This window comes from Emys orbicularis, chromosome 13, assembly GCF_028017835.1.
Source record: "Emys orbicularis isolate rEmyOrb1 chromosome 13, rEmyOrb1.hap1, whole genome shotgun sequence".
NCBI classification, from domain to species: domain Eukaryota; kingdom Metazoa; phylum Chordata; order Testudines; family Emydidae; genus Emys; species Emys orbicularis.
Window position 1 is genome coordinate 13,917,076 of NC_088695.1, and position 22,092 is coordinate 13,939,167.

Genomic DNA, 22,092 nt, shown 5'->3' on the forward strand with positions numbered 1-22,092 from the left:
GTCTTGATGTCCTTGAGCTATATTGTCCTCTCCATTATACCAGTTTTATGCCACCGTAACTCCACTGATTTTAGTGGGGTTACACCACTGCAAAACTGGTACAATGGGGTGGACAGTTTCTATTCTGTCTTTACTCAGGCAAAACTCACAGTGGAGGAATTTCTGATCTCAGGGATGAAGCCAAAATTACTCCAAGGACTTCAGCTTTACTCTGGTGTTACTCAGATCCCAGTATGTCCCAACTAGAGTCTTGCTTGATTAAACACTTATAAGTAACTCAAAATTTGGCTCCTAAATAGGCTTGTTCAGCAATTTATATCTATAGATCAATACATCAGCTGCATCTATTCCAAACCCAATTGTCTTCTCTCACGTACCTTGGAGAAAGGCAAAAATGCTATCCAGAAATAAAGACCTGGAGCCAATACACAGTGTGAATATTCCTTTCATTCACAACATGCATCTGATCCCAAAGCATCTCAAAGGTGGTTAGAAAAATAAGCCACCACACTGCTTTGGCCTGACTCTAGGACAGGGGTGGGAAAACTTTTTGGCCCGAGGGCCACATCGGGGTTGCGCAACTGTATGGAGGGCCGGGTAGGGAAGGATGTGCCTCCCCAAACAGCCTGGCTTCCGCCCCCTGACTGCCCCCCTCAGTACCCACAACCCATCCAACCCCCCCGCTCCTTGTCCCCTGACCGCCCCTCCCGGAACCCCCACCCCCATCCAACCCCCCTGCTGCCTGTCCCCTGACTGCCCCGTCCCCTATCCAAACCCCTGCCCCCTGACAACCCCCCAGGATTCCCAGCCCCATACAAGTTCCCTCTGCTCCTCGTCCCCTGATCGCCCCCTCCCAGAACCCCCACCCATAACTGGCCCCCGGGATCCCGCGGGCCGTAGTTTGCCCACCCCTGATCTAGGAGAAGGCAAACCCTGTGCAGATTTTGCAGAGCTGCCACTTTTCCACCAAAGATAGGTAATAATAATAATATTGGGGGTGTTCTGAGGGCAATATAAATAAATACTCTCATGCAGGAGAAATGACAGCAGCCCTACACATTCCTCAAATGTCACAGTAATGGATATAGTTCAGACAGAAGGCTCAAGATAGTGTGGCAACAGAATATGTATGGGAATAAAGAGATAGATCATGCAAGTGCCTCAGCACCAAGAAGCCAGCAGATTTCCGATGGGTTCCCATGTTTCCATTTCAGTGATCAGAAGCTGGTTGTGGGAGGGGTTTGTAGACACCCCCTCCACTATGTGCATTGCCAATTCTCAGTTCATATTCCTAAGTGTGGGAACTGATGCCTTGGCCCACAAAGTGTTTTGTTCTCATTGCCAACCTCAGATCTGGTTCCTTTTTTTGTAATATCACTATACACAGTACACCATCTAAACTGGGACCCGTGAGATATATGGGACATAAAGCTGTTGTGTTTGTGTGTGAGAGCTAGTGAGTGTGTGTCTATGATTGTTTTTATGCTGGGGGAAAGAGTGTGTTCAGTGCATTTATGCTGGGGTGTTAGAGTGAGTGTTTGCATGTTGGATAATGTATGTGTGCCTGCTTGTGTGAAGTGTGAGTGAGCATCACGGTGTGTGTGTGCATCAGTCTATGGACGATACTGCATGGGTGTTTGTGTGAATGTTTGCCTGTGTGTTTAAATAGCAACAATTGAACACAATAAAAGTTATCTTCCTCCTTCCTTATTGCTCTTAATCTAGCAAATCAAATTCCCCATGATATGCGGGAGGCAAAATCCAAATAGAGCTGGGTGAATAATAGGTTTTTCATTTCACTGGCAATTTTGAAAAACTGGAAAAAAATAATTGTGGGTCAAACTGAAAATGGTATTTTTCCAAATTTCAGGTGATCAAAAGGTCAAAAACAATTTTGTATCAGGTTTCATTTTGACAAAATCTAAACATTTTCCTTCAATGTTGACCATGTTTTAAAGTAAAATTAAGGAAAAATTTTAAATGAAAAGTTGTTTGTACTGGAAAATAAAAATGTTTCATTCCAAAAAGGTCAATTGCTTTATACTTCAACTGACAATACCACTTTTTTAACTTTTGACCAGCACAAAATTTTGCGGTCCATTTTAAGAATGGGCTTAATTCTTCTCACACACTGATATAAATCCTGATTATTTCCATTGAATCTACTTTAGTGCAAACTTATATCCATCTAAACAAGGAGCTGAACTTTTCTCTGGCAGCTTGATCAATGTGCCTAGTTTTTTAAACTGTTTATTTAGGAAGTTTTAACAAGTTTACAAATCCTTGCCATGTACATATCAGAAACAAAACAATCATTACAACAGTGAACTTTGGCTTAAAGAGACATCATACTGGAATATAGTCGCGAGATCTTTCTGTTTAACAGGGTGTTACCATAGTACAGAGTGAGGATCATTACAACTCCTATGTCACATCTGGTGATTTTATTAAATTGAGTGAAATTTCTGTATTCACATATTTAACGGAAAAGGTATGTCTAACAAGTGTTCATATGCAAAGCAATTGGACAGGTGTCCTGGGATTTTTTTGCAGGTGAATATACTTTGAGCACTGAATAAGAGGTAAACAAATATCTAAGTATCTATCTATCCTCTGTCTATTTTGCTGAACACGTAATTGTATTAATTTTTTCATAACCAACCTCCCATATTGTTCTTAATCATTCCTCAATGGTTGGACTATTTTTCTTTTCCCATTGAGAGGTTACTAATAGCTGAGCAGTTACTAGCAGATCAGAGGTTAATTTTTCATTTCTTTTTGTGTGACCATTTCCACCAGGAAGCCCCAGGAGAATCACCAGAAGGTTATTAGAAATTATTATCCAACAATTGGGTCATTTTGTTACAGATTGCTTCCAATACTCTCTAATGACTGGACATGTCCAATGCATCACATCTCCTCTTTCACCACAATTTCTCTAACATTTATCCCCATTTAATCTGTTTATATATTTTTAACCTGGCGGTGTGAGGTACTATTCAAAAAGTATTTTAAAGAAATTTTCTTGTATTGTGCTACAGACTGAAGTTGCTGGTCGTCTTTTCCAGATCAAACCCCATTCCTCTGCACACTGTTTTTTTTTAAACTGTTCCTCATAGGTGAGGTTTTCTAAACCTTTGATCATTTTTGTTGGTCTCCTCTGAACTCTCTCCAATTTGTCCACATCTTTCTTAAAGTGTGGCACCCAGAACGGGACACAGTACTCCAGCTGAGGCCTCACCAGTGCCAAGTAGAGCGGGACAATTACCTCCCGTGTCTTACATATGACACTCTTTTTAATACACCCCAAATGATATCAACCTTTTTCGCAACTACATCACATTGTTGACTCATATTCAATTTGTGATCCACTCTAGCCCCGAGATCCTTTTCAGCAATGCCACCAGCTAGCCAGTGATTCCCCATTTTGTAGTTGTACATTTGATTTTTCCTTGGTAAGAGAAGAACTTTGCACTTTTCTTTATTGAATTTCCTCTTGTTGATTTTAGACCAATTCTCCAATTTGTCAAGGTAATTTTGAATTCTGATCCTGTCCTCCTAAGTGTTTGCAACCCCTCCCAGCTTGGTGTCATATGCAAGTTTTATATGCATATTCTATCCTCCATTATCCAAGTGGTTAATAAAAATATTGAATAATGGCCATAAAATGCCATCAGAAAAGAGTTGCAGGATATGATCATAAAACGATGGGTGTTCAATAACCATTAAAACTAATTGGAATTTTGGTGGCCAAATATCTATAGGCAATCTTGAAAATCCCATCACTGGTCATGTTGGCCCCTCCATGAACAGAAATAGCCTACATCGCCGAGAGAGGTGGAGTTGTGTTACTCTGAGGTGTTGCCTATTTCAGCATTCTACCATTTTGTGAAGTTTTTGGAGAAACTTTGTTCCCAGTTTTGGGGGAGTTCAAATTTGATTTACAGATTCCAAGGACAGAAGGGACCATAGTGACTGTCTAGTCTGACTTCCTGTATAACCCAGCCCAGAGAACATCCCCAAGATAATACCTAGAGAAGATCCTTTAGAAAAACATCCAAACTTGATTTGAAAGTGGTCAGTGATGGAATCTACAAAATAATCAATTAATAATATACTAAGCGAGATATTCAAAGTGGATTAATGGAGCTGGGCACTCCTCTCCTGTAGAAAGCCAATGGGATTTAGACACACAAATCCAATATGTTCCTTTGAATATTCCAGCCTATCTGGATAAAGAGAGCATGCAGTTACTTTGTAGTAGATAAAACTCTATGAGAGGTAGAAACTCACATTCCTCACGCCATAGACCATTCACTAGCTGATGATGATGAGACTCCGCCATGGGCAGGTTATTCGAGAATTGTCCTCTATAGGGCCTCTTAGACTTTCCTCTGAATCAGGTGATACCTGCCACTGTCAGAGACAGAATACAGGACTGGATGATCCAAATGTCTTACCCAGTTAGACAGTTCCTATGACAAGCAGAATATTGCACCCACGTCAACTCAAATGCATTTAATTTAGTTTAATTACTCATTATTAAAGCTGGTCAAAAATGAAAATTATATTTTTGTGGGAAATATCATTTTTTTGTTTTCATAGAAATATCCCATAATATTGCTTTTGGATGGGGGGTGGGCAAAAAAATAAAACTGAACCCTGTAAAGTGTTTGGTTTTCAATAACCTTCTCTAGTAAAAATGCAAGTTTATGGTAAATATCCTCTAGATTTGGAAAAAGATTTCTGATATTGAAAACTTTTCCCCCAAAACCTGAAAAAATATACAATTTTTTTTCCATCTCCAGGATTTCAGAAAAACAAAACCAAAAACAACTTCCCCCACTGACAAACAAAAACCCATTGAAAAATGAGTTCAAACTAATTTTTTTCCACACCAAAATTATTTTCAATGACAAGCAATATTTCTTCAAAATGCTGTGTATTGACAGGAACAGATTTCTGAGCATCTCCGCTCATTATGAATTATCCTCCAAGTTGTAACTAGTATCCCAATTGGACGGATGACAAACTGAGGAATGGAGCGCTGAAGGGACTGAACAAAGCCAGAGGAATAGTTGGGATCAGATCTGAGAACACCTTGGACCTTAGCTTTTAAATAATAATTAATTAATTATCTGATAGTTGCACCTGATATGAGAGGCCCATTTTATTAGGTAAGACACAGTCTCTGCCCCAAGGAGCCAACAGTAGAAAAGACAGAAAAAGGGTGGGAGGGGAAAGACAGCCCTAGGGAATGATTTTCCCAAGGTAACACAGCAGGTCAGCGGCAGGGCTAGGAATTGATGCCAGATGTCTGGTGTACAGTCCTGTGTGCCTGCAGTGTTTGCCTCACAATCTTTCCTCTAGACCCTGCTGCCTCATTGTAATTGTGATTATTTTAGTTTTTGAAAACTCTTCAGGGAAGTAGAGGGGAAGAGAAATAAATTGTTGCCTCTGGGCTGTTGAGGGCTCCAGGGAGTGACTCCCACAAGCTCTTAGAAAACACACATGGATAAATCACCTTCCCGCAGCACCAAAGTTTTTGACACACAGCTCATCTGCAGACAGCACAGATCTCAGTGTATTTCCAGCAGCTCAGCCTCACTGTGGTGGGGGAACGGCCTCTCAAAATACAGTTATGGGGCATTAGATAGAGAGATAGATCGATAGAGGGGTGTGTATGGGGGTATAGAGAGAGGGGTAACCAATTGCAGTCAGTAGCTGGAGGAGAAAAGACTTCTCAGTCTGGGAGGATTCCACACAGACCGGCACCGTAAGTTTACTCTTGCAATGAAATATATGTGGGGGTGACAGAGAGGCACTTTAAGGATGAAAGTGTAAGTGACAATAGATTTTTTTTTTCATAGTTTCACTCTCAGCTCAATTTGAGCATGGGAAACTGAGGCAGTCCAAAGCATTTACCTTAGGAAAAAGAGGGCAGAATATTCGTGCCACAGTTTCCTTCTATTGGGAGTCGCGAATTGATCAAATTGACACATATTTTTTAGAATGTATTGAGGAGTTTACATTCAAGTTGTCCAAAATTGTGACCAACACTACCAGCTCATTGTTACTTTTCTCTCTGTATACATTAGTTTGTTGTTACTGCTTTCTATCTATCTGTTTTTACTTTTCTCTCTCTAGTAGTTTGTTTTTTCTTCTCAATCTACCTGTTAGTTTCGGTTAGTCCTGTGTTTCTCTGTCTCTTTATCTGTTTTTTTCTTACTTGTGTCTCTCTGTTGGTTTGTTGTTACATCTATCTATCTATCTATCTATCTAATCAGTTTGTGTCTAGTTCTCAGTTTATTGTTTCTTCTGTCTGTTAGATTGCTAAAGGGGCAGTTGAGTCAAGTGGGTTAGAATAGTGGTAACTAGGACCCAGAACTCCTGGCTTTTATCCCCAGCTCTTGAAAGGGAGTGGGGTCAAGTGGATAAAAGTAGCAGAGACTGAGAGCCAGGAACCCTGAATTTTATGTGTGGCTCTGGGAGAATGTTCAGTCCATTGTGTAGAGGAGAGAAGCTAGAACTGGGGGGTTCTATTTCTGTCTCTTATAAGGACTCTGGGACAGGCACCTCTCATAACTTGAAGCTGAGTGTTAAGGGCACTAGGCTGGCCTGTGACAGACTCAGGTTCAATCCCTCCCTCTGACGAAAAAGGATTTGAATTCCCAGTTTATAGGAGAGTGTCTGAGCCGCTAGGCTACGGGGTGTTCTGAAATGATACTGTCTCCTATTGAAGCTGCTCCACTTTGTATCAATAATTAAAAAGTCATTGCAGCAGGGACTTGAACTTGGCTCTTCCAGACACCAGGTGAGTGCCCCAAGTAAAGGGGGGGGGGGAAAGGCAGTATCTCATAGAGCTGGAAGAGATGCTGAAAGGTTATTGAGTCCAGCCCCCTGCCTTCACTAGCAAGACCAAATTCTGATTTTTACCCCAATCCCTAAGTGGCCCCCTCAAGGATTGAACTCACAACCCTGCATGTAGCAGGCTAACATACAAACCACTGAGCTATTCCTCCTTCCCATAACTCAATAGAGAATCACTCTTACTCATATTCGTTAGCCCAATGACTCTCCATTGTGACTCGCAGCAGGAGAGTCACTGTGACAGAGACTGAGATGCAGTCTGACATAGTAGTTAGAGTAGGGGACTGGGAGTCATGACACCTCACTTGTGTTCCCAGCTCTGGGAGGGAGTTGAGTCCAGTGGGTAGAGCCAGAACTCCTGGCCTGTATTTCCAGCTCCAGGAGGGGTATTGGATTTAGTGGGTTAGAGTAGGGGGTAAACTGGGAGTCAGGAATCCTGGGTTCTCTTCCAAGCTCTGGGAGGGAGTTTAGTTGAGTGGTTAGAGAAGCAGGAAAGGAACCGGAACATCTGTCTCTCACAGCGCGCATGGAAATCTGGCTAGAACGGGGGACGGGGTATCGGGACCCCTGAGCTCTATTCATGACGCGAGTTTACTGTGTAATTATGGCTGGGTTTGGTCACCTCCATGCGAGATGCTACTCCCATTTAGAGCAGGTTAAATGGGAAGTAATTCCATGGCATGCAGTGAAATTACCCCACATTCGCAGCAGTGCCCCTGACAGCAGAATCTGGCCAGCCAGACCCCCGATTCTCCTCAGTAAACTGACGATAGTAACATTTATACACCGTTATCCAGAGTTCACCCACCTCTGGGTGAAAGGTATTCAAATACCTCAAAAGCAATTGTTCCTAATTCTCCTCTCCATCACCCTGGTGTAAATTAGGAGTAACTGCACTGGAGTCCATTGAGATGATTCTATTTTCTCTCACCCCAGTGTAAATCAGGAGTAACTCCATTGGAGTCAGTGGGACTGTTTCCCCCATCCTTATTCCCATTTTACACCAATATGCACAAGCTAAGGGTCTGACTCAAGGAAATTAAGGTGGTTTTCACAAAAGGAGAGTTATTTTACTGATCTAATCCTGGCCTTTGCTTTGTCCCTTCCTCTGCAACCATCACATGATGTCCTGAGAAAGAAAATGTCCAACCGAACCACCGTGACTGAGTTCCTTCTTCTGGGATTCTCTGACATTTGGAAGCTGCAGATTTTGCACTTTGTGGGGTTTCTAGTGATTTACCTGGCAGCTCTCATGGGGAATCTTCTTATTTTCATGGCCATAGGCTTCAACCACCACCTTCACACCCCCATGTACTTTTTCCTGATGAATCTGTCCATCATAGACCTTTGCTCCATCTCTGTCATCATCCCCAAATCCATGGCCAACTCCCTCATGAACACCAGGTCCATTTCCTATGCTGGATGTGTTGCCCAAGTCTTTTTCCTCATTTTCTTGCTGGGAGTGGATTTGTCCCTTCTCACCGTCATGGCGTACGACCGATATGTCGCCATCTGCCAACCACTGCACTATGAGACAATAATGAACAGCAGAACTTGTGTCCAAATGGCAGCCGGTGCCTGGATCGGTGGGATTCTCTACTCTGTGCTACACACTGGCAACACATTTGCATTGACCTTCTGTGGAGGCAACATGGTGGATCAGTTCTTCTGTGAGATCCCCCATCTACTCAAGCTCGCCTGCTCTGACTCATATCTCAGTGAAGTTGGGGTTCTTGCATTTAGTGCGTGTTTAGTCTTAGGCAGCTTTGTTTTTATCATTGTGTCCTATGTTTATATCTTCAAATCAGTGCTCAGAATCCCCTCTGAGCAGGGCCGGCATAAAGCCTTCTCCACCTGCCTTCCTCACCTAACTGTGGTCTCCTTGGTTGTGTGCACTGGCATCTTTGCCTACCTGAAACCCACCTCCAGCTCCCCATCTGCTCTGGATCTTGTGGTGGCTGTTCTCTATTCCGTATTGCCACCTATCATGAATCCAATTATCTACAGCATGAGGAACAAGGAGATGAAAGCTGCCCTGCGGAGACTGACTGGGTGTAGGTAATTCACCAAGAATTAATTTTCTGTCCTTCTCTTATTAAAGTTTGCTTACATATTATCTGTTCATTAATGTCAGCTATTTCCATGACCACACAGCTTGCATATGAACAGGTCTGATCTTGATCTCAGTTGCATCAATGAAAATCCAGATTAACTCCACTGATGTCACTGCCGCTGGGGTGATTTTCACCAGTAGAAAATCTGGTCCACTTGTGGAGTTAAATGGGTGTAAATTGTGTGTGCAAGAATCAGTCTTTCATTCTGTGCCAAAACAATACTGTGACGGGTTGGATCACAGAAACCCGCTTGGGAACTGCCAACTGATGTGCATAGACTACTTCTTCCCCTGCTTTCCCTGCCAGCCTGGGACCCCAGCACCCTGTCTTGCTGAGCCAGACACACCCATCTGCTCCAACACAGACCCAGGGTCTGAATTACTTGCCCCAAAGCTGCAGACTTAACTGCAGGCTTTAACACTCAGATGCCCAACTCCCAATTGGGTCTAAACCCAAATAAATCTGTTTTACTCATAAATCGTTCACCCTCTATAACACTGATAGAGAGATATGCACAGCTGTTTGCTCCCCCCAGGTATTAATACATACTCTGAGTTAATTAATAAGTTAAAAGTGATTTTATTAAATACAGAAAGTAGGTTTTAAGAGGTTTCAAGTAGTAACAGACAGAACAAAGTGAATTACTAAGTAAAATAAAATAAAACACGCGTCTATGGCTAATACAGCAAGAAACTGAATACAGATAAGATCTCACCCTCAGAAATGTTTCAATACGTTTCTTTCACAGACTGGACACCTTCCTAGTCTGGGCACAGTCCTTTCTCCTGGTACTGCCCTTTTTACAGCTCAGGTGGTAGCTAGGGGATTTCTCATGACTGCAGCCCCCTTTGTTCTGTTTCACCCCCTTATATAGCTTTGGCACAAGGCAGGAATCTTTTCTGTCTTTGGGTCCCCACCCCTCCTTCTAAATGGAAAAGCCCCAGCTTTAAGATGGATTCCAGTACCAGGTGACATGTTTACATGTCCTGTGAGACCCCAAGCCTTCATTCCTCCCAGTCTGACTCACAGGAAGGCTTGAAAGTAAACAGAGCCATCTACAGACAATTGTCCTAGTTTATGGGAGCCATCAAGATTCTAAACTACCATTAATGGCCCACACTTTGCATAATTACAATAGGACCTTGGAGTTATATTTCATATTTGTAGTTTCAGATATAACAGTGATACATTTATACAAATAGGGTGACCACACTCAGTAGATTATAAGCTTTGTAATGATACCTTACAAGAGACCTTTTGCATGAAGCATATTCCAGTTACATTATATTCACTCATTAGCATATTTTTATAAAATCAAATAGACTGCAACGTTAAAAATCCCCATTACACTGCTTGGCCACTAGCACCGGTTCGATGGCCACTGAAAACAATGATGGGAGTTGTCTTGCTTGTGTGTATAAATCAGGAGTGGCTTTGTTGGAACCAAAGGAGTCAGACTGGTGTAAGACTGAGGTAGGTGAGAGAAGATGTTTGGGGTAGATCTTCAACACATCAGTGTAGTTCCATTGACTTTGGTGGCGCTAAAGCAATTTGCAGCATCTGTGGATCTGAGCTACTGCCTCCAATGGAGCTGTATATCCATTGCCACCGGCTGGGGACTGGGCCCATTGTCTTATAAACCACCATTTGTGGCCTAACCACTGAAGGGGGACAAGGAGCCAGACTTTGTTAGCCTGGCTCACTTGTACATTCGGGCGTGTGAGAGATGGAGAGACTGGCTAGAAATTACAGGGAGGTTTCTAACCACCAGCGGGGCGAGGTTCTGGAGCAGCCTCCAAATAGAAGTTGTGGGGGGCAAATGACTGAATTCATTTTAAGAGAGAGCTGGACACATGTCTGAGTGGGATTGTATGATGGGGCTGCTTGTGATGGTGGAGGGTAGTGCTCAGCAACCCTGGGTCTCACTTGCGGCATATGTCTTATGTTTCTAAAAGCTCATGCTTCAGGGTTTCATCTGGCCACTGGCAGGGGTCTGGAAGGGATTCTCCCCCCCCCCCCAGCATATTCTGGGAGGGTTTATTTTTAATCTCTGAAGCATTGGGGCAGCCCTAGCTGGAGATGGGACATTGGGAGGGTTGTGCCAGGGCTCTGAGGTGGCACTCAGCCATTCTCTCTCTCTCTCGGGTGCTTGGCTGGCTGGTTCTTGCCAACATGCTCAGGGTCTAACTGATCATCATGTGGGGGTCAGGAAGGAATTTCCCCCCCGGTCAGATTGGCAGGGACATTGTGGGGGGTTTGTTTTCCTCTCCAGCGTGTGGTGCGGGTCACTTGCCAGGATTTTCTGGGTGTATCTCAATCATTTCCCTGCCATTGTGGGGGCCTTGGGCACTGATGCACCTCAGTCTCTCCTATTCTCTGCCAGTGGCACAGAACCATCTAGTCTCCAGAGGGCTGTGACACTTTGGTCTAATTTCAGTTGTTGGGTTTGGTGTGCAGGTGCCAGGTGGTGTTGGCGTACAGTATGTCAGACTGAATGATCTGGTCGTCCCTTCTGGCCTTGAACTCTATGACTGTGACTTTATGGATGTGTAGGGATGGGGGAGAGGAGAAGGGGCCACACAGAGAATAAACACTAGTAGAGTCCATAGCGTTGCATTAGTACAACTGTCTGTGAGACCCTGTCCTGGCTGAGGGAGGTGTCTCCAGCTCAGATGGAGCCCTTGACCCGTGTAGCTGTGCAGTGTCGCTGTATAAACCCCACCCATGGGAAATGGTTTCCTCAACCTGTTTGTGACAGATGCTGCGATGTTTTTAGCTGAGTTAAACAATCTGCCAATGGCTTGGGAAAATGTTACCCAACTCTGCCCTCAATTAGGTTGGCCACTGACGCATTCCCAGAATACCGGACATTCTGGTAGTTCTGGGAATGCTGTGGCCCTGTCCGTGCCTGCGTGGCCCCACCCACCAGTGTGACCTTGCATGCCTCCCTAGTCCGTTATACTGGTCAAAACCACGTCTGGTTTTCTCTCAGTACCAGACGGGACAAGCCACACCAAAAGGGGATTATCTGGCTTAAAACCAAATGAATGGTGAGCTACCTTAACCCACCATGCTCACCCCTCCGAACAGCTTCTGCACGGCTTCCTAGATACCTCCTCTACCAGAAATATGTTCCAAAAAACTGGATCTCCTGCATTCTGTCCCAGAGGCAATGGTGGCGGGAATATTGTCCAACAGTGAACATTGTGGCTCCCTTCTGGAGTAGGGCCTAATGGAATTAAAGGAGTCCTTGGGAACTTGCGTTTAACACCTCAGGCCTCTTAGAAAATCACAGCTCTAGTATTAGACCAACCTCCTGTCTTTTCCCTAGACATGGTACCTCCACGTTACATGACAGACACATTGCCTTAGACAAGTGAACTTGCTTTATAGGTGAAAAGAAGAATTTAGTTCTCCAGGGCTCTCAATTAAGGACCAAACTAACAAGATACTGAAAACAGTCTTTAGAATTGTAAAGGTCCCTAGGGGATTTGGACACAATTATAAAAACAAAGCAGCTTAAGGCAAAGCACACACTAAAGGCAATAGTCCCAGTTTCACTGAGACATGAGTCATAGCAAGCAAGTTTGAGGAGCTGGGGGATTTCACAGAAGAACCGATCCATCTCATTGTCTCCACAGAAGATTATTGCAAACGTGTTTCCAGTGTGCAGTGCAGAATTGAAAACCCCACTCCCATGGCCCAGAGACAATTCTCCACCCAGAGTTCCTGACTCAGCTTCCTCAGAGATCCCTGCTGAACCCCTCTGCCCACCAGTCCCCTCCTCTGCTCAGCTCCACTCCTCTGACATGACCCCAGCCCCAGGGAAAACTCCCCCACCCCTGCTTCCTTCTGTCCCACCTCCAAACACCAGACATTCTCTCCTGCTTCTCTCCTTTTGCCATCCCGGGCCACCACTTCATTCCCACCCCCCTTTCCTCCTTCCTCTGCCTGGCCCTCTCTAGAGCTGGGGGTAGGATTTCAGTCCCTCATCCCATTTAATCCAGCACCTCTCAGCCAAGCCTGCCCAAGGAGGGGAGCAGGGAGTGCCATCTGTGGAGTAGATAGATAGATAGATAGGACCAAAGATTGCTAACACTGGAGGCCCAAATGCATCGCAAGCTGACAAAATTCCACAAAGACCAGCACAGTAAGTTTGCCATTTCAATTAAATATGTTAGAGTATTAATATACAGGGCTAATTTAAGAACATAAATTTGAATTATGTTTGGAACTCTTTAAGACCTTTGCTATCAAGTCAACCAAACATCTAGAGTCTATCAGATTATTTTTATCAAAAAAAATTTGGGCTTTCATAGAATTCCCCAAAATCTCTGATTGTTCATGTTTTGGCAAGTGAGAAACAAACATTTCCAGCTAAAAATAGCAGAAAACTGATTTTTTCCTGCCTAAATTCACCCAAAAAAACATGGGTTTTCAGTTCTCCTATGTATATATATGAAGTATCAGTGAAATATATTTGAGGATACCTGAGACGTTCTGTGAAAATTTGATTAATTGAAAACACAATTTTCCTTTGAAAACAATTTAAGCAGAAAATTTCTGACCACACTAAATTGGAAACTGACCTTTAAGAAAGACCGGGTAATGCAAATATTGTCCAATAATACAATAATTTCAAACCCATACACTCTATTGCATCCCTTCTTATTTCTGTTTCAGAGGGGTAGCTGCCAGATAGTAAAACTGTGTAAGCAGGAAAGCTGATAGTCCACAAAATTTGTTTTGTAGACTAGTGCCTTTAAATTCAGGGTGAGAGTTGAACCAAGCAGCCAGAACGTATCTATCCTGACATGGAGAACAGTTGGCCTTCAAGGAGATCAAGAACAGGAGACCTTGTGTCCAAATGGCAGCCAGTATCTGGATCAGTGGGGTTCTCAATTCTGCACTGCACACTGGAAACACGTTTGCAATAATCTTCTGTGGAGACCATGAGATGGATCGGTTCTTCTGTGAAATCATTGCGTGTTAGGTTCACTCCCTCTGTGGCACCTGGCATTGGCCACTGTCGGTAGACAGGACACTGGGCTAGATGGACCTTTGGTCTGACCCGGTACGGCCGTTCTTATGTTCTTATGTTATAACTTTTCTTTTTTCCTTTCTTCCTTCCTTTCTCTGCAATTTTTTTCTTTTTTTCTGACAGTAGACAATAGTAAAACAAAAGACTCCTTTGGCTTCAGATGCAATGCTGCATGGTGTTTTTAACATGTTGAATTCACTTTGGTTGCAGGTATGTCAGAGAGAGTGAATAGCTGTGGGGTCAGCCTCCTAAATGGTGACAATTGGTGTCATTCTACTGAAGGCAATGGACCAGATTCCCAGCTAGCTTAAATAGCCATTGCTTCACAGAAACCAATGGGGTCAGATGCCAAGCTGTTGTGAATAGGTCATAGCTCCATAGGAATCAATGGGGCCAGATCCCCAGATAATGTAAATTAGTGCAACTCCATTGAAGGCAATGGAGTTGCACTAATTTACACCAGCTGAGCATTTGGCCTGTTATCAAGACATTGAATTGGTGTTAAAGTTTCTATCTTGAGTGTCCTGGTCGCCACCAAGCTCAGACCCTGCCGGTTCATTGTGTGGCTCTCCAGGACCCACACACAGAGACAGGAAATCCATCCATAGGCAGAGCTGACTTGGGACATTTCTGCTCAGAGCCCTGAAGGTGATGGGAGAGCATTCCTGCTGTATTTTCAGCTGTGATGTGACCATGGGTAGCTGGCACTACCTCCTCCAGGGGCGGTGAGCCAATGGGTATTGTCCCTATGTGTTGGATTCTCCAGCCTGCGCTGTACGGGAGGGCAGACGAGAGGTGACTTGGTTACAGTAAAAGTACCTTCCTGGGGAGAAAATATCTGGTACTAAATGGCTCTTTAACCTAGCAGAGAAAGGAAGAAACAAGAACCAATGGCTGGAAGCTGAAGCCAGACAGTCAAATGAAAAATTAGGCATCAATTTTTACCAGTGAGGGTGATCAACCACTGGAACAAATACCCAAAGGAAGTCTCTATCACTTGATGTCTTCCAATCCAGACTGGAGGCCCTTCGGGAAGATGTTTTAGACAGACACAAGTTATTTGGCTCAATACAGGGGGAACCAGATACCTTTTAATGGCCAGTGATATACAGGTCAGACAGGAGGCTCTAATCAAAAGGTCCTTTCTAGTCTTAAAACCTATGAAGCTCCAAGTCTGCTTACACAGGCCCTGGAATGCAGCTGTTTGACTCCTAATTTGCATCTAATGTTTAACTCCTATTTGGTTTTTGTCTTTTCTATCACATCTGAAAGAGATGTCAGGATGTCAGATCTTGGGATTTGTGTGGCAGATTATTTGATAAGAGCTTTAAACTACAAAGTGTAAATGCAATGACAAGAAAGGGTAGGTTGCACAGGACTCAGTCTCCATGTGCTGCTTGCCATGGTTTGGCTGCCTAATGAGCAGACCAAAAGATTCACTGGAGTTTTATTCATCCGAAGGGAATTTGAAGATAAAACAGGAACCACGGGAAGAAAAACAAATCTGGTTTCTGTGAGACAAGACAAGTGTCATCTCTTACAAGCGGATTTACCTTCAAGAGGACAATTGTAATGTGGGATCAGGACACACCCATTTGGACAGGTGCAACTGGTGACACAAAGCTGGAATAAAAAGGAGAATGATTGTGGTTCATTATGACTTGGCGTGTCAAAAGAGCATGAGGGAGTTAGGAACACCACTAACCTGGGGGACCTAATTCTGACCCACTGACTCCAATGAGTGATTTACAGCATCTGGGGATCTGGCCAGTTGACTCCAGTGGAGCTACAGGTGATTCACTCTAGCTACTGATGGGATCCATTGACTCCAATGGAGCTACAGACAATTCACACCAGCTGTGAGCATTCAGCACATTTAGTCTGACCTCCGGCATATTGTCGGCCAGGGAACCTTTCCCATGGTTCCTGCATTGTGCTCAATTCCGCGTGTTAAAATGATAACATTCGGTTCTGGAGGCTGACATTAAGAAAGGACCAGAGACAAAGAGACAAAACTAGAAGTATTCGATTTAACCATCAGGCCTCAAACACCCCGACTAAATGAACCAATGCAGTCACATCCAGGATTCTCCCCCGGGAATATTGCTATAGCCACAGGGACCACATCACACACCTAACCGGTCACTGATGTACAAGTGCCCATTGGCAAACACTCCCCAGAGTTACAGTCACAGTAACCTTGCAATACATCCACCCAGAGAGTGATTATGGGCATTGGATGGGACAGACAATCAGCTGTTTGGGGCAGGAAACTCCTTTTAATTCTGTCTGTACAGCACCTAGCACAATGGGGCTCTGTTCCATGACTCTGGTTCACAGGGCTCCAGCAATACCAATAATAAATAATAAATGATTAAATAATCGATTCTCAATTATCAGCTACCCATAGTTATTAGTCATTAAGTCCTCTCTGGATGTGCTATCCATGCTGATGGTAAAAATTATTTCACCCAACCATTTTTCCAAGGAACAAAGTTTTTTTTCACCAAATCAGAAATGTTTCCAGGAAAATGACATTTTTGTTGACAATTTCCAGTTTTCCATTGAAACCGCAGAAACTAAACATTTTTCAATTTTTGTAAAAAATGTCTGTTTAAACAATTCTGTTTTCAAAAACAATATTTTTTTTATTGTAAAAGGTTTTTAACCAAAATTTTTACCCAACAGCAGATGCTTTTACCAAAAACTGAAACATTTATCCCAAAATGCTTTTTGAAACTGAAGATTTTTATGAACCATTGGATATTTTTATTATAACGTAATATTGTTACAAAGAACTGTTTTTGAAAAAAATGATTTTGGGGGTGTCAAGGCTGCTTCCCCACTTTGAACTTTAGGGTACATGAAAACTTCTAAGCTTAACTACCAGCTTAGATCTGGTCTGCTGCCACCATCCCAAAGCTAATTCCCTTCCCTGGGTAGCCTTGAGAGACCTTCACCAATTCCCTGGTGAATACAGATCCAAACCCCTTGGATCTTAAAACAAGGAGAAATTAACCATCCCCCTCCTTTCTCCCACCAACTCCTGGTGGATCAAGATCCAAACCCCTTGGATCTTAAAACAAGGAGAGATTAACCATCCCCCCTCCTTCCTCCCACCAACTCCTGGTGGATCAAGATCCAACCCCCTTGGATCTAAAAACAAGGAAAAATCAATCAGGTTCTTAAAAAGAAGGCTTTTAATTAAAGAAAAAGGTAAAAATCCTCTCTGTAAAATCAGGATGGGAAAATAACTTTACAGGGTAATCAAACTTAAGGAGCTCAGAGGATCCCCCTCTAGCCTCAGGTTCAAAGTACAGCAAACAGAGATAAACACTCTAGTAAAAGGTACATTTACAAGTTGAGAAAACAAAGATAAACTAACACACCTTGCCTGGCTGTTTACTTACAAGTTTGAAATATGAGAGACTTGTTCAGAAAGATTTGGAGAACCTGGATTGATGTCTGGTCCCTCTCAGTCCCAAGAACGAACAACCCCCAAAACAAAGAGCACAAAAAAAAGCCTTCCCCCCCGCCAAGATTTGAAAGTATCTTGTCCCCTTATTGGTGCTTTGGGTCAGGTGTCAGCCAGGTTACCTGAGCTTCTTAACCCTTTACAGGGAAAAGGATTTTGGAGTCTCTGGCCAGGAGGGATTTTATAGTACTGTACACAGGAGAGCTGTTACCCTTCCCCTTTATAGTTATGACAGGGGTGTTTATTTTTGTTGCAAAAACCCAACCAAACAAAAAACCCCAAACAATTTTAGTGGATTTTTTTTTTTTTTACAAAACAAAGCTTTTATTTATTTATTTATGTCCTGTGAAAATAATTGGTATTTTTCAACCAGTTCTGAGATTTCTGCAGTTAGCAAAACAGCTTCATAACAGGAGATGATACACATAAACTATGGATATACCACTCTGTGATCCTTGTCAAGCATCTTGGACTGAGGTTTTCCAGCTACAAATTTCAACAACTGAGGCAGGAACAAGTGGGAGTGTTTGTCATGATGCTGCGCTACCCATTCTTCCTCCCAATGGGAAAATGACTCCTCAGAAATTGTTGACTTATGGTCTAAAAACTGAAAATGGACTTTTTTAGATTTTTTTAAAGGTTTTCAGCAAAGAAAAAACAAACTATTTTGCCCCAAACCACAAAATGTTACACCCAATCCTGCTGAAAACTGGAAAATAGTCAGACAAAAACAGAAAAAAAACCTTTCAGCTTTGGCACCTGGAATAACAATCCCTTGTGTATACACATACACGCACAGAGTTTTCCCCTCAACTGGGTGTGGAACTTAGGAATCCTGACTCTCACATCCCCATGCTTTATCCATTAGACTCCACACCCCTCCCAGAGCTGGAATAAAACCCAGGAGTCCTGACTTCCAGCCCCCCAAACATTCTAGGCCCCACTCCGCTCCCAGAACCAGACATAGAACCCAGGAGTCCTGGCTCCCAAGCAACTGCAACTTCCCTTCACCTGCCTAGCTCCTAGCCAGGGCTTTTCGGAGTGCCCCTTTCATCTGCTTCTTCCTCAGGCTGTAGATAATGGGGTTGAGCATGGGGGTGACGATGCCATAGAGCACGGGCTGTGCCCGGTCCTGATGCTTTGAGTAGGTGGAGCTGGGGTGGATGTAGGTGAACATAACAGTGTCAAAATAGAGGCTGACCATGGCCAGGTGGGAGGTGCAGGTGGAGAAGGCCTTGAGGTGCCTTCCCTTGTGCGGATCCTGAGGACGGCCAGCACAATGTACACGTAGGACGGACACCAGGGTCCCCAGCAAGGAGCCCAGGATCACGGCACCACTCAAGGTGAAGGTGATAGCCTGGTTGGCCCAGGTGTTGGAGCAGGAGAGCTGAAAGAGTGGGGGGATGTCACAGAAGAAGTGGCAGAGGACGTTGCCCCAGCAGAAGGACAGGATGGACATCAGGGATGAGTGCACAGCCGCATGCCCACCGGCTCATGAACGTGCCGTAGTACAGAGGGTGACAGAAGGCAATGTAGCGGTCCTAGGCCATGACCTCCAGCAGCAGGCACTCGATCCCCCTGAAGGAGATGAAGAAGAATATCTGAGAGAGGCAGCCAGTCCATGAGATGGACTTGTCCTGCAACAGGTAATTGGCCAACATCTTGGGCATGGTGGAGCTGGTGGAGCCAATGTCCACCACTGAGAAGTTGCCCAGGAGGAAGTACATGAGTGTGTGGAGCCTGGAGTCCAGGCTAATCAGAGGTAAGATGAGCACGTTGCCCATCAGGGCCACCAGGTAGATGGCTGTGAAGACCCCAAAGAGGATGAGCTGCTCCTGCAGATTGCTGGAGAGACCTAGGAGGATGAATTTGGTCACCAAGGTGCTGTTCTCCCCCATCATCGGCTCCAGGAGGTCCATCTCCTACAAGCAGAGGAAGGGCAGTGGTGTGATAAGTGGGTCGACAAATTCACCCTCTGTGAGTTCAACTGTAAAAAGCATATGAAAGTTCTTAAGCTGTCACAACGACCTACAATAACAAAGGTTGATGGGAAAAGGTTTGAAAGGGAGACAGAAAAACTGAATTAGTCCAAACAAAAGGCCTCCTGATATCACTCAAGGCCTGTGTTAAGATCATGTCTGGTAAACAAGAGAAGTGTGGGGCTGGAAATCAGTGAACCCAAATTGTCTGTTGGAAACTAGGCCTAATTGATGGACAAAATAGCAAGGGGATGGGCTATTCCGCCCATCAATCCCTTTCGGGTCCTTCAAGAAAGACTGGGGGGGGGGGGGGGAATGAGGAAGAACAACAGAGGCTACTGGAGCCAGATTCACCATCAGGTCTGCCACGCACACCATCCTTGGGACTCTTCGTCTTCCTGATCCTGAGAGATGTCCTGGCCAGACCGGGCCAGAGAGAGGGACCCAGAGGACATCGTCACCCCCCACCTACTCCAGCTGAATCCCAAACCCCACCCGAGATGAAATGGGAACGAACTTCAACAGCAGCATCTACAACAACAACTGTCAAAACTCTAATCATAGAATCATAGAACTGGAAGGGACCTCAAGAGGTCATTTAGTCCAGTCCCCTGCACTCAGGGCAGGACTAAATATTATCTAGACCATCCCTGACAAGTGTTGTCCAACCTGCTCTTAAAAATCTCCAGTGATGGAGATTCCACAACCTCCCTAGGCAACTTATTCCAGTGCTTAGCTACTCTGACAGTTAGGAACTTTTTCCTAATGTCCAACCTAAACTTCCCTTGCTGCAGTTTAAGCCCATTGCTTCTTGTCCTATCCTCAGAGGTTAAGAAGAACAATGTTTCTCCCTCCTCCTTATACTAACCTTTTATGTACTTGAAAACTCTTTTCACGCCCCCTCTTCTCCAGACTAAACAAACCCGATTTTTCCAATCTTCCCTCATAGATCATGTTTTCTAGACCTTTAATCATTTTTGCAATGCTTCCAAGCCTTGGTTCTATCTCAGTGCCAAAAACAGAACCGGACGATCATGGGATTTCCCCTCATTTGATGACCAATCAAATGTCCCATTCTTCCACTTTGTTCCAGATAGCCTCCTTGTTTCAGCCCTCATATAAATCTACATAGAAGGGAATGTTCAAAACCTCCTGTGTTTGCATGGCTAAAATAAACACATGAAGAATGTGAAGTATTCCGTGAAGTTTTAATGACTCCTCTTGTGAAAGAATCCCCAAATCTCCAAAGCACCAACTTTCTTGATCGTGCCTACTAAAGCTCAAGGGGATTTCAGAGATGCTTTTCTCCTAGCACCAGCCATAGTGGGGGCTCAATAATTTTATAAGGGGAAGATTTCTGGGGCTATCTCCTCTTTGCAACCCGGTCCTTTTCCCTTGCTGCTCAGGATCACAGTGATCAGCTGTGAGGTTTGACTTCCCCAGGTCATCCTCAGTAGTTTGGAGGCAGCTGGCTCTGAGATCATAGACACCGCAGGTCCTGTGAGGTATTGACTCTTGACTCATACATTGTGCAATGTGATATTAAGGATAGGTATTTTAGGTGCTCAGAGCCCCCACTGATAGAGACAGAGAGATCTGGTTGGGGAGATAACATTTTGTACTTACTGAGTGCATTCTTCTCTAAAGGGCTTTACAGATATTACCTGGGGTTTGCAGAGGATTTAAGTAAGGTAGGAGGGAGAATGGACCACAGATGCTTTGCTGCCATGGTTGTCAGTGGCATTTCTGTGCCTAGCTCTCTCAGACTGGGTTTCTTCCATGTCAGGGGCCCTGTGGGTATGTCTACACTGAAAAAAAACAACCCTGCAGCAGCGAGTCTCAGAGCCTGGGTCAACTGAATCAAGCTCATGCCACTGGGCTAAAAATATCAGTGTAGATGTTCCAGCTTGGGCACTGAAGCGCAGCGTAGGGGTGTCTCAGGAGTACAGGAAGTGCCTTCCCCCCCCAGGATTTAACCTTACAGCCCTCCTGTGAAGTAGGGGAAATGCAGCATTATCCCCATTTCAGAAAGGGAAACTGAGGCACAGAGGCTGTGATTTTCATCCAGGGCATCAGGCCCCTAACTCCCTTATTCTCCTTGAAAAATCCCCAACATGGAGGAGATGCGAGTTATCCGTGGGCACAAAGGTTGTCTATGGCAGGGTAAGCATGGAGCCCAGCTCCCCAGAATCACAGTCAGTGACTTACCCACAAAACCATTTTCCCCCATTGCTCACAGCAGCACCTCACTGTCCTTTGTGGCTGAGAGTTTTAGAGCTGGTTGATGTTCCATTGCAATAAATGTCGACAAATTGAGGATGGGAAATCTGTGTTTGTTTGTTTTTGATGTGGGTTTTTTAACTTTTTTTTCATGTTTTCATCACAAAATTTCAAACAAAATATTTTTTCTTTTAGTTTTGACTCAGAAATGTCAATCTTATTTTTTTCAAGAGGGAAAGTGATTTTTCCCAGTTTCAGAAACCTTTTCCATCTCCACCCTTCTTTTCCCAAAAGATAAATTAAAAATGGGACAGTCAATGGGAAAAGGTGAAACTGAAAACGCAAAAAAACCCCAAAATTGAAAACCAAAATTATTTCTTCTTTCAAAAGCTG

At 44.0% G+C, this 22,092-nt stretch overlaps 1 protein-coding gene and 1 pseudogene across 1 annotated transcript; one reads left to right on the plus strand and one right to left on the minus strand.

Annotated features, from left to right (window-relative positions):
* The first annotated feature begins 8,011 nt into the window (after positions 1–8,011).
* Positions 8,012–8,932, plus strand: LOC135887774 (olfactory receptor 14A16-like). Its single transcript, XM_065415531.1, has one exon. It carries the CDS (start codon positions 8,012–8,014, stop codon positions 8,930–8,932), a length of 921 nt encoding a protein of 306 aa, XP_065271603.1.
* A 9,583-nt stretch (positions 8,933–18,515) lies between these two features.
* Positions 18,516–22,092, minus strand: part of LOC135887635 (olfactory receptor 5AR1-like) — a 42,159-nt pseudogene continuing 38,582 nt past the window's right edge.